At 37.2% G+C, this 12,774-nt stretch overlaps 2 protein-coding genes and 2 long non-coding RNA genes across 9 annotated transcripts in view; 3 read left to right on the top strand and 1 right to left on the bottom strand.

Moving 5' to 3' along the window:
- Nucleotides 1-115: 115 nt before the first annotated feature.
- On the top strand, nucleotides 116-2,507 carry LOC145725962 (uncharacterized). Of its 2 annotated transcripts, none has more exons than XR_014177450.1 (3): nucleotides 116-625; nucleotides 678-2,340; nucleotides 2,393-2,507. It is a non-coding gene; the product is annotated as an uncharacterized LOC145725962 (long non-coding RNA). The 2 variants fall into 2 exon arrangements; XR_014177449.1 differs by lacking the exon at nucleotides 2,393-2,507 and having other exon boundaries at nucleotides 678-2,128; nucleotides 2,184-2,320.
- On the bottom strand, nucleotides 2,079-4,739 carry LOC145725960 (uncharacterized). Its single transcript, XR_014177447.1, has 4 exons — nucleotides 4,198-4,739; nucleotides 3,360-4,136; nucleotides 3,150-3,301; nucleotides 2,079-3,099 (listed from the first exon to the last, which is right to left on the bottom strand). It is a non-coding gene; the product is annotated as an uncharacterized LOC145725960 (long non-coding RNA).
- Nucleotides 4,740-4,874: 135 nt separating this feature from the next.
- LOC145725946 (uncharacterized) lies at nucleotides 4,875-6,665 on the top strand. Its single transcript, XM_081974872.1, has 2 exons — nucleotides 4,875-6,126; nucleotides 6,180-6,665. Exons 1-2 carry the CDS (start codon nucleotides 4,901-4,903, stop codon nucleotides 6,595-6,597), a joined length of 1,644 nt encoding a protein of 547 aa, XP_081830998.1. The 5' UTR covers nucleotides 4,875-4,900; the 3' UTR covers nucleotides 6,598-6,665.
- A 1,588-nt stretch (nucleotides 6,666-8,253) lies between these two features.
- LOC145725947 (WD repeat-containing protein 13-like) overlaps nucleotides 8,254-12,774 on the top strand; it is a 47,859-nt gene continuing 43,338 nt past the window's right edge. The window contains exons 1-2 of one of the 5 annotated variants that reach the window (XM_081974877.1): nucleotides 8,254-8,337; nucleotides 8,463-8,562. The gene's annotated coding sequence lies outside the window, so the exon portion shown is untranslated. Of the gene's footprint in view, nucleotides 8,670-12,774 lie in introns of all 5 variants that reach the window. The other 4 variants (XM_081974873.1, XM_081974875.1, XM_081974878.1 and 1 more) reach the window with 4 other exon arrangements.

Here is a 12,774-nt window from a genome sequence, read left to right as displayed (position 1 = left end):
GGAATTACTGGCTTGTAAATTATAGGTTTGTTCTAAATACATTAGAGGTTATATACCGTTAGTTTTGTTCGAAAAAGGTGGACGATAAAAAATATTGGTTGAAAAGTCGGAGTGCGCTTGCGCCGCGACAATGTTATCGAATTTTTAAAATTTTCTTGACATGTAATAAGGACAATCACGTGACAGCATTAATAGACTTTATTATTAATTAATTCTTGTCTGTAATTTCTTAATTTTTGTAATATAAAGTATGATTTATACTAAACCATTGTTAAAAATATTAATCATGTAACCTTTAAGTTAGAATTGAACCACAATATTGTAGGAAAATAGGAAATAAACGTAACTTTTGGCAACACCGATGAAAAATATTGTCACGTTAAGGGGTAGCCCAGAGGGAGAAAAACTCAGGTTTCCACAAGTAACCCACTTTAGTTAAAACATCGGGTACAATAATCTTACCCCCAGATCGCCAAGATGGCGAAGAGCATGAAGTGGGATGATGGTCAGAGTTGATGGGAGGTTCACGGAGGGCAAACGCTTTATCGGGGATGAATGAACCCTAGACTTGTGTCCGAGGGCATTCACCGGGCCGGTAAAGACATTATGGTTCTAGCAAAGGGAGGTAAGTAGGTGCGGCAACTTTTGCTGCATGCCCACACTCTTTTCTTTACTAGGGCTGATACTCGGGTGTGGCACTTGGTCACCTACTGCTCCACGTTGCGTTGCATAATAGGCGTACCCAGACTAACCCAGAGATCACCCCTCCCTCAGTCAGTGACCTCCCTCTGGAGAAGGCCCCAGAGTTCGGTAATTTGTACGTGCTTTTGGTGCTGTATTTATACCTCAATTCGCCCATCTTGCTTACACAGACATTGTACTGGGGGAGACCGAGGCAATATTTGGTAACGGAACATCGTGTAATTTCTATGCTACATGCCCCTCCCCTAGAAAGTGTTCGCCCCGAACACTAAAATTCTATATTACAAAATCAACATCTCATCTTTCCTTTTTTTCTTATGCATCTTAAAATTAACCGATGTTGCTTATTTGCTAGAGAGGGTATGGGAAAAACTTTATTCAAAAAATATAAACACTTTTCTCTTAAAACTACTTCTCGATTCCTAGATAATGTTTTCAGATACTGAGACACAAAAAAATAATTTATCCTTTCATTGGGTCACCTTTCAACCTTGTGTTGCGTCTATTTTCTTGCTCTCCTTTTTGGCCAAAATTTATGTCAACTGCACATTGTATTGTACATTCCTTTGGGCACCATCATCTAGGCGGAAATGCATCACCTAGACTTTATCTCATCAGAGTGCCTCCGCTTGGCACAGTACTCGCTAAGCGGCAAACTCAATTTCTTAGCTTTGTCATCTTTTGCCTTTTGCTGCTTTTCTGGCACATCTGTACACTTCTCAACGTAAGCTCGTTTGGAGATGCTTCTTTCGACTAGGGGTGCACACTGGTGTACCACCTTCGTGGCGGGACCCATCTGAAGATGCTAGTTTCTCCAAGACTTGCTGCTTTACTTCCTTAAAAAACATGGCAATTCGTTGATAGACGTAACAAGGGCGTCCGGTGGCCACTGAAACGAACAATATATATTTTTTTAGTTAATAAACAAAGAGTCTGACAACATGTATTTGCACTTGACCTAGTTTTAAATAAACATACGATACCTGCACTATTTTGCTGTCTCAGCAAAGAACCTAAGTCAGAAATAGCGTCACTGTCTTAGAAAATTGAGACAGTGTTATTACTAAACTGCAACTATGCAAACTATATACTTATTTTTACGATACCCAATTACTCAGTTAAATTTTACCTTTACCAAATTAATACAAATATACATATTATTGTGCTCATCTGCACTGCATAGACTGTTGCTTTAGGGCGTCCTCCAGGTTGCTCTTGACTTTACCCTACTCGATTCAGGCAAATGCGAGCCTGTAAACTGGTCCTTCAAAATCTTCAACATCTTCATTTTTGGGAGGGTCGTAGCGTCAGGGATAGAGCTGGCGTGTGACTACTGATATGAAGATCCGTCCGGGATCAAACGGGGCACCTCCACCATGTCACGTTAAGGGGTAGCCCAGAGGTAGAAAAACTCAGGTTTCCACAAGTAACCCACTTTATTTGAGTAGTTAAAACAATGGGTACAATAATCTTACCACCAGATCGCCAAGATGGCGAAGAGCATGATGTGGGATGATGGTCAGAGTTGATGGGAGGTTCACAGAGGGCAAACGCTTTATTGGGGATGAATGAACCCTAGACTTGTGTCCGAGGGCATTCACCGGGCCGGTAAAGACATTATTGTTCTAGCAACGGGAGGTAAGTAGGTGCGGCAACTTTTGCTGCACGCCCACACTATTTTCTTTACTAGGACTGATACTCGGGTGTGGCACTTGGTCACCTACTGCTCCACGTTGCGTTGCATAATAGGCGTACCCAGACTAACCCAGAGATCAGTCAGTGACCTCCCTATGGAGAAGTCCCCAGAGTTCGGTAATTTGTACGTGCTTTTGGTGCTGTATTTATACCCACATCATGACCTCAATTCGCCGATCTTGCTTACACAGACATTGTACTGGGGGAGACCGAGGCAATATTTAGTAACGGAACATCGTGTAATTTCTATGCTCGATGCCCCTCCCCTAGAACACTAGAATCCTATATTACAAAATCAACTTCTCGTCTTTCCTTTTGTTTTTATTTACTTCATATATAGAAGTAGAGGCAGTTTTTTAACAGATAATTTTGAATAACATTATTAGTCAATATTCATAGGTTATATCCCGAGACGTTCAAGTTTTATCGGGTAAACTGTGCATAGGTGATTTTTTGCAAAATTTAGCTTGGAAAATGATTGATACCAAATAATTCGACGATAAAATCCTGAGACCGAAGGATTTTTTCCAAAGCTCTTTCAAAGATATAATCAGTGGTTGTATTTCTTCTCGGTCCATAACCTGCTCTCTATTGTACCATTTCATAATTTCTTCCTCTGTACGACGAATACTATTTTTCCATACGGCTGGTGTCCCGGTTGTTAAAGCTTCCTTCCACATATTAAGAGAGTTATCAATAGATCTGAAACATCATAGCTGGTAAAAGTCATAGAGACTTTAGACAAATTTTACCTGCCATCCCTGGCAAATTCTAGTAGTTAATGGACACTCCCCATATCAGTTCAATTGCATTGAAAATGCAGTGATATGGGGGTAAACGAAGAATCGTATGGCCATGTTGCTCTGCTATCTGGTCAATAAGGTATAGCTTCTGAGGTTTGTTCCTATAAATACTTAATTTAAGCAACTGAACAGGTGAATGAGTGGTTATCAACATCTCACCGCTTTACCAGTCCTAATAATTCATTTTTAAAGGCATCTGGGTTAAAGTTGACGTTGTCACTTCTTAACCATTCCTGTATACTTGCTTCATTCCAACTGCCGTTTGGAATTTTTGTGATTAATTGATTGTGGTAGGGTGCATTATCCAAAACATAAGCGGAAGGCTTAGTTAAACTTGGCATCAATTGCTCTTGAAACCATTTTAGAACATTTTCCTGGTTCATCTCACCATGATAATCCCCAAACTGGCTCTTTGAAGCAAATATGAGCTCAGCACCCGGAATAAATCCACTTTCATTACCCGCATGAAGAATAAGGTTTTATTAGTTTCAACATCTAATACATAAATCGTAATTTCTAAATAGGATTCTGAGAAAAAACATCAAGTTTAGTATAATGCAAAATTAAAAACAAAAAATAAGTATTTTCTATAAAAATATAGTTAAATTTTGGCTTAAAGGGTAGGGGGTAGCTAACCTTTTGCCATCTACCCTGGTACCTGCCAGGAATGGCATAGAGTCCCATTTTGGAATATCCATGTCTCATCTGTAAAAACAAATTGATAGAGATTTTGTTGCTTTATTTCTACATACCTGCGTAAGAATTGAATTCTTTTAAAAGCTATATCAGGAAGTTCCATTAATCCTCTTCGGGGACAATCTCTTAACCACTTAAACCCAATTTTATGAAGCACTTTACACAATGATTTTAATCCGCCAACAAAAAATTCTTTACTCCTTAACTTTTCATAAATACTTTCCATGGTTATGTGTTCTTCTACGAAAAAGTGTTACCAAAACATTAATGAACAGGACATAAAATAAATAAAACAACTTACAATGTTCGTACATCTCATATATGGAGTTGCGAATAGCTGCGACATCAATATTGGCTATGTCCGTAATAGACTTTGGCTTACCTGGACTTTTCTTTGGTGAACTTAACGGAATGCACTAACTACCTATTAACTACTCCAATAAATAATGCCAATTAACCGTAAAAACACTTCAATAATTTGCGATATATCCAAAAAATTCTCAAGTTGTTAAAAAGTTTACTAATTTGGTTGAAAATGTGTTCGCAATGTTGCAAAATTGACAAATTTTAGCAATGTTGGTTCGAAATATTGTGTTTTATAGTAATTAAGATACCAAGAGCATTATAATGCCTGTGGTGTCTTCAATGTTTAATGTCCGTCATTCTGTAGATGTGTATTTAAAAATTGGTCAGAAGGCATTATAAAAATAATGCCTTCGCCTGATGCCATTATAAAAAAAAATATTGCCATAGGGCGTTATTTTTTAGATAGATAATTGACCTTAATAGGTGTCATTATTGATGAAATAATAGCCCTGTCGGACATTAAACACATTTCGAACAAAATTACTCGAATTTGTTAAGTTTGACAACATTGGATCCAACTAACCAGCTTACGTTCCAAACCTGTCATATTCAGGTAATAGAATAATTTGTTATTGTAATGTCATTTTAGACGTTTGCACTATTATTATAACGCGACTTTTTTGCAAATTGAACTGAAGATGAACGCGACCAACATGCTAACGGCCAACAAGGTCAAGCAGCATGGTATGACTTCAAACCGATGGACGACCAAGGACAAAATCACCCAGTACAAGGGCCTGATAAAGTTATACACACGCGACCGCAAAATTATGGAAGTGGACACGGGCGTGGCGGAGAAACAACAACAGCGACAACTGAAAAAGAAACAAAAAGAACTCCAGCAGAATCGAAAAGCATTAGACAACGCCATCAGAGGCGACAAACAGAAGCTGCGCAATACCCTGTCAGACCATCGCGAAATGCAATTGGCGTTTCAAAATTCGCAACCGGAAAAGGTGATCGAGATGGTGGAGCAGGTCAATTTCAATAAACGCAAATCCCGGGACTTGCTTAAGTATAAAAAGCAGCTTAAAACTCAAGAGTTAATTGATCTGAAGCTGCGTTACGCCGAGCTGGAGGACTACCTAAAGTTTGAAGGGCTAAGTTGGGCTAGTATGTTACCTTGTGAACGTTTAGCTCACATAATAACAGGAAAAGTGCAGGATGCAATGTTAAAAAAAGAAGCTGCTTTAGTAATTAGGCAATCGTACAAAGAAATGATTGCTATCATGAAAAAGGATGCGCTCTACTTTGACGCTATATTGGAAGCCATCAGAAACGATGGATTGAATCAAGGCAAGTGCATGATTAACGCTACCAAACTGGGCCAATTGGCCACCGAGTACCTGGACGATCGACGTCAAGAGTTCGCAGTCTTGGAGAAGATCATCAAAAGAGATCTGACGGCGAGGCGAATCGACCTGGATAACGTAAGGCAGAGGGTAGACTGTTTTGGAACCAACATCAATAATTTATTGAGGCGAGATAGTGATGTCAATTTGGGCAAAGTGCAGCCCTACCCTTCCGAAAGCTTAACGACATTACAAGGGGACCTGCAGGACGTGGAAAACACGTTGACGTTTTTGAAAAATGAACTTTTTGTGCCTAATTTGGAGTCAATTTATCCGTGTTTGCAAGACCAGCTGAGACAGAAAATACGCCTTACAGAAATGGTCAGCAAGTGTGAAAGCGATAGAGATGAACTGCTGAACAGATCTAAACATGCTGCCTTGGCTCTGTCTGAACTGAACAACACTATGATCGAAACTACTTTACAGTACAAGCAGAGTAAACAGGGTCACTTGGATGAAATTAAAAAACAGGATGAACGGACCAGGGAATTGGAAAAACTTATTGATCACAGGTGAAAATATTACAAAAATGAAAGTTGATAAAAGTAAATATTTTTTCTAATAGGCACAACCTGATGGCCAAAACCCGCATCTCCCTTAAACACCTGCAACTTCTAGCCACTCTGGTGTCTGCCAGTCAAACCCCTCTTAAACCAAAGAGCTCCGACTATAACAACCCCCCTCGTCCCGTGTTTGAGGAAATTGATGGCACAAAAATTATTCCTGAACTGGTGAAGAAGTTTACCAAGCTGGCTCAAACAGCCAAAGATTTGCTGAAAGGTTCGGAACGTGACGAAGGCTACAAAATGTTCGAAACCTTAATGCATCACTCCACCAAGTCTGTTGATCTTTTCAAAGCTATCAGCAAAGAATCGCTGATCGAAACCGTTTTTGTCGATCCTCACTTGTTGAGTCGAGATGACATCAAAAAACAAAGTGAAGAGATTGTCCAAGCCCACCAAGTGGCCGATGAGGACATCTGAGCGTAACAACTTTATTTTTTATACACATTAATGAATAAATTTAGCTGTAGCTAAATGATTTTATAACATTTCGTCCTATTATTAGTCAATTATTCAACGCTCAGCAATGATTTAAACAGTTTTTTATTTAAAACATTTTTAAATCACTCTACATGGCATTCGCTTATTTACAGATGTAAAGAAACAAACATCTACATGCAATCTTGAACCGCAAGGAAGATTCCCTTATCTGGTGGAAAGATCGACAGAAAATATATTCTTGGTTCTCCATATTAGCAAGAAAATATTTAAGCATTGTTGCGACATCTGTTCCTTGTGAACGTATATTTTCAAAAGCTGGACAAGTGATAACTGAACGGAGGATAGACTGAAGTCAACAAGTGTTGAGAAATAGTTATTTTCCTAACAAGTGCGGAAAGTGATACTTTTAGCTTAGCTTTTCCAATAATTGGAAAAACCATAATTGAAAACAAATCATAAATTGAAATTGATACATAAAATGAAAATTTTAATAATGGTGAATTTAACAATATTGTTCCTTTATACATATTCATATGTATGTAACTAAAATATACAAGGTAATTCATATTCGACCCTCACCATTGGGATCTCGAAAACTATACGAGATACGAGAACGTTTAAATTGGGACAAAGTTGCGAAGTGCAAAGCTCAACCAAACGCCGTTTTAAAAATTTCGATTTTCCGAGTACTTCCGAAGATATCCGAAAAAAACTCAAAAATAAAATTTTTTGTTTTTATTTATTTCTAACCTTATTTGAAGAGATACCAAAACTAAAAGCATATTTTTATTGCCACTTTTTCCCAGCTATTCGATGATGGATTCATATTTGCCGCCCGCCGTTTCGTTCTTTGAAGCCATCATCAACTTTCCGCAATCTTGCCAAGGCAGCCTTCAAATTGGAAGGCTTTTTCTTACATCAAAAAATTCAATCAAAAAATTTTGTTTACTGTTTTGATCGGTAGGCACCCTAGCACGTGATGCACAGCACACTAGAATCAGAGGTAAACGGCGTATGCGCAGTATCGATAATTCAATCAATTTCCAAATTCACAGCCTACTAGAGGCCACCTGTTTAAAGAACGGCCGATATAGGATATTGCTTGGAGCAAAAAGAATCAGGAGGTAGCAAATACTTTGTTTGTGCATTAAGCGACCGAGACGGAAGTCGTTATCATTATCCTCCACATTCACCTACTGCGCAATTGAATAAAACTTCCGAAGTTAGTCGTAAAACAGTTTTGTTTATATTTGGTGGTATGTGAAGTTAGCTAAAAACCGCAAAGATTTGTTGTTTTGCTTTTCGGTCCGTTAAAGATTAATTTTTGCAAACTTAAATTAGTTGAATTATTATTGACGAGTGGATTTGTGTATAGTGGACAACAGTAGATTGATTACCGTCACTGATTTTCTGACAGTTTACGGCCGCAATAACGTCCCCCTCTTTGATTGCTATTGCTCCTTCCTGCTATATTTTTTTATTCATTGGGATATTGTCTGTATAACTAAAGTATTTGGTATTTGCATAAATCATTTCACCGAAAAGAAGAGAAGATGACTGTTAAAGAAGAGCTATTTAATTATAATCAACATAACCTTTATTATAGTTTCGATCAGCTGTATTTGACATCAAACCACCCGAACAGCTGGTTTTATGTCAAATACAGCTGATCGAAACTTTTGGAAGGGCAAACACGGCAATTAAAACACACTTTCTTATGTATTTGGCAGGCATTTTATGAAATATCAACTGAAAGACTTTAGAAAGTCGCTAAATTTAAGCTAAATAAACTCTATGTATTCATAAGAAAGTGTGTTTTAATTATTGTGTTTTCCCTCTAAAAGTTTTAATCAGCTGTTTTTGACATTTTATTGGAGTGCCTAATAGTTGAAGTAATCCAGTAATTTTTGTAAACACAAACCAAAACAAATATTACTAAAAATTGTGAGAATTATTTCCAGTAGAACTATAGTACTTGTTTTAGTGTTTAGTGTTTAGTACTTTTGTCTGTGGTTATATTTTACTACTATGTATCTATAATCTTTTTTTGGGTAAGTTTACTGTCACATCTTTTTAGGATACAGTGCTTGTCTCTGTAGTATATAGGAAACGCCAACAAAAACTGCATTTACGTCATATACGATTATTACGTCATACAGGTCAACAGGACCTGTTAAAAAATGTTAACATTAAAGCTATGCACTTACAATCACTTCCAAATCCACTTCAAATTTGACAGTTCTCTATTTGTGTAAATACATCAGCATTTAAAGTGATTGTCGTCGTATACGTAATATCTAGTTAATTTAATACAAATTTTAAGTTTAAAAGACAAAAATTCTTGAAAAATTTAAATTGTAGTAAACAAAACATCGTTCTAACCTATAAATTGGTCATTTTGCTTATATCTGCCAAGCAGCTTGAAGCACTTCGAAGTGCACTTTGAAGTCAAATTGGAATTATTTTTAAGTAAATGTCACTATAGACAAGCTTGATAATTTCGTAACGAAGTTGACTTTAAGGTGAATGCTTTAGCAGCCACAAATTTTACGTTATTTTTTGAAAGAGAAGAAAAGAAAATTGCGTTAAAAATCCTTAAAATGTACGATAATTTGGTGGACGAACCACACTTCACAACACAAGACAGAAAATCAGCTGTTCGGCGCTGTGTCGGTTCGATGTTGCCAAATGATCTACATAATACCTATAACCTAACCTCGAAAACTATTAAAAACCAAAATAATGCTTGGGAACCTAGAGTTTACCGTAGTGGCCGACTCGTATAAGTGCCAATATTTGTTTATTGCAAATTTAGGAAAAAAATATGCATTCATAATTGACCTACCCTAACCAAGTGCGAAACTGATTCATCCACCCTTCTTGTTAACAAAGGAAAAAGGGTGGCAACTATGCTTTAAGCACATAATTTATTTTTTTTGGTTTTACGGCCTTCAGCTAACTATTCGGCAGGCTCATAATTGAAGGAACATTGAATGACATCTGAAGTTTACGTACATACTGTCAAGTATCAGTTATCCTCTGTGAATTATGCGACGTTGCCAGACGCTTTTTTTTTTCGTTATAGATATTTTAATACTTCAAATGATTTTTATTTTTTTTATTCATAAAAATATGTTTGGTAGCCTAAATATCCGATTAGTATAGGTGGCAAAGCTTGTTTTTATAAAATGTAACTAATTTTACTGCAATGTTAATTGTACAACTCATTGTGTAACAGTGTAACAGCTACTTAACCCTATATTTGACAACATCGCAGCAAGGTAAATTGTGGTTCCTCCACCAAATCAATGTAATTTTTTAGATTTTAATCGGAGTTTTTTGAAGAAAATTGTGATTTTCGCGCAAATTTTCTTTTTTCTCTGGACTATAGAAACCGTAATCTATAAGCAAAAAAAAATTCACGAACTTGTGTAATGATGCCTTCTCTCCAGCTTTTTCTGGGTCGCCCTCTTTTTCTTCTCCCCTGTGGTGTCCAGTTAAGGATTTGCTTCGGTAGCCTTTCTTCCCCATCCTCTGGACTCCATACCATTTGAGTTGCGCCACGTGTATGTCCTCTGCTATTGTGTGTCTGACATTCATAATTTCTTGAATCGGTTCATATTGGATCTTTTCCGACCTTGATTTGCCCGCGGCGCGTTTCCAAAAGTCCATCTTGGTTACCTTTAACGAGTTCTCTGAGCGATGTTTTAATTGCCACACCTGACTGCCGTATGTGACTATGCTTTTGGTGATGCTATTATACAAATTATATATATTATTATTATTATATTTATTATTTATATTCGGTGTTTATTGGCTTTCGATATGCTTTTGTCCCATAGTACACTGTTTAGAAGGTTGATGGCTCTACGTCCCTGGATGTTTCGGTCCCTTATTGCTTCATCCGTGGTACCGTCGTTCGTAATGTACATTCCCAGATATTTTTATTTGTTGCTGGGTTTTATTCTGTTGTGTATCTTCGAGGATAAGGTCTTGTTGTAGTCCGCCTATGCACATATATCCGGTTTTATTTACGTTCACTTCAAGGCCCCATTTGGCACATTCTTCAACTAATTTCCGGGTCATATACTCCAGGTCTTCGTAGTCCTGGGCCAAAATTACTTGATCGTCTGAAAGCTCCAAGTATATAAAGCTGTGTTATTTAATGGGATGCCCATATCTTTACACTTTCGTTTCCATGCTTTCAAAGCTTGTTCCAGATATATTTTAAACAACGTCGGTGAGAGGCAGCACCCTTGCTTCAGGCCCTTATCCACTCTAAAACCTTTTGATATCCTTTTTGCTACTTTTATTCTAGTTGTATTGGCCTTATAAAGATTCTTTATGGCTTTAATTAAGTTGACGTTGATGTTCCTCTCCAAGAATTTCTAGATTTTTCTTTGTGGTTGTTATCGTATTCCTTTTTTAGGTCCACATAGAGTAGGTGTATTTCCTGCTGAAATGCTGTTTCCTTTTTTATCGCCTGGGTGAGACAGAAGTGGTGGTGCACTGTAGATCTTTCCTCTCTGAAGCCGGCTTGTTCTTCCACTTCAAAGTCGCTATGCTAAGTAAGTATTTTTCCGTATACCTACTCGAGCCATTGAGCATTGTACTGATATGCCTCCGTAGTTATCGCATTCTTCTCTGCTTCCCTTCTTGTGGATCGTCGACATATAAGATGTTTTCCATTCGTCAAAAGACAAGTTGGTACGTTGTTTAAAAAGTTTGTCGGTCCCGTACTTAAATAACTCAGGCGGTATATGCCCGGGCCCAGCAGATTTTTCATTTTTTAAAAGCTTACAAGTATTTCTTGACTCTATCTAATTTATTCTAATTGGAGATGCTGTCGTCTGTATTGCATTAGTCTGGTCTTCGATTTGAAAGTGTGGCCTATTTTCTTTGAGGAGCTTGCTAAAGTAATCATCCCATTTTTCTAGGGTTATCGGTGATATTATGTCCCTTTTGTTATCTTGTCTTAGCGACTTCAGTAGTCTCCAATTCTCAGTACTTCTAGTGCCTCCCAAGTAGGTATTTATACTCGAAAATTGTCTTTCCCATGCGTCGTTTTTTCTTTCACTAAAGTGTCTTATCTTGGTTTGTTTGAGAGTTAAGGAATTAAGCCTTTCTTTTAACTTCTATTTGTGACTTGATCTCTTGGCCTCCACCAATATGGTTTTTTCCATTTCTCTGGCTCATACAGAACCAGCGCCTCCTTTGCAGCTGCATGAATGCATTCCTTTATGTGTTGGTAGTGTGCTTCATTATCATTAAAACGTTCCTGATCTAGTGTTTCGTCTCATCTTTTTTGGTACAAGACCCTAACGCTCTCATAGTTTAAACTTGACAGATTGTATCTAGTCGTGGTTAATACTTCTGATTTTTGGATTTCTGGACTTTTTCAGCTTCGTCTGATCTCCACGAAAATAAGATTTTAGATCCGAGCCAATAATGGTCATTACCGCACGTATAGGTCCTCTGTGTACTCTCACATCTTGCACATTTAAGTTGGTATTTTGGCGTATCAGGATATAATCGATGATCAAATTCCGGCCTCTCGTATTTTGTGTCCATGTATACTTGTCGATCCATGGGTGCTGGAAGAATCCATTCAATATTTTCAGTTCATGTTGTTCTGCTATTCATATCAATCTGTTGCCATTACCGTTTGTTGTGTCTTCTCCAAACTGACCCACAACGTTATCTTTTCTTTTTTTCTCTGTCCTGCCGTTAAAAAATAAAGGATAATTTCCCTTGAGTTTCCTATTTTTGTTATTTCAGAGGAGAGGTTCTCATAAAATTCAATTTTTTTCTGCATTGGTGCATTTGATTAATATTAGTATTATTAATAATTTAAATTCGTAATGGAGTGTTCAGTTTTCGTAAATGGCGAAGTTTTTACAATACATATGATGCAGCTGGAATAGCTTAACAGTTAAAAACATATAGTATGAACCTTTAACCTAATTAAAATTAAGATTTCAATAATTACTTATTTTGTGTGATCTTTTTCTTTTGTAGATGATGAGTATAATTTTTGAGAAGTCCTACCCTAGTCAAGAGTTTTATTTTTTTGTTATTTTTTGACCTGCGGTTTTATTTTGTAAAATTGTAATTTGCTACAAAATATAAAAAATTTTGTGTTAGTAGCTGTTGCTG

The sequence above is a fragment of the Ips typographus genome, linkage group LG3 (assembly GCF_016097725.1).
Source record: "Ips typographus isolate SLU linkage group LG3, UJ_Ityp_2.0, whole genome shotgun sequence".
In the NCBI taxonomy this organism is placed as follows: domain Eukaryota; kingdom Metazoa; phylum Arthropoda; class Insecta; order Coleoptera; family Curculionidae; genus Ips; species Ips typographus.
Note: the sequence above shows the minus strand (reverse complement) of the source record. Positions and strands in the feature narration are given on the sequence as shown.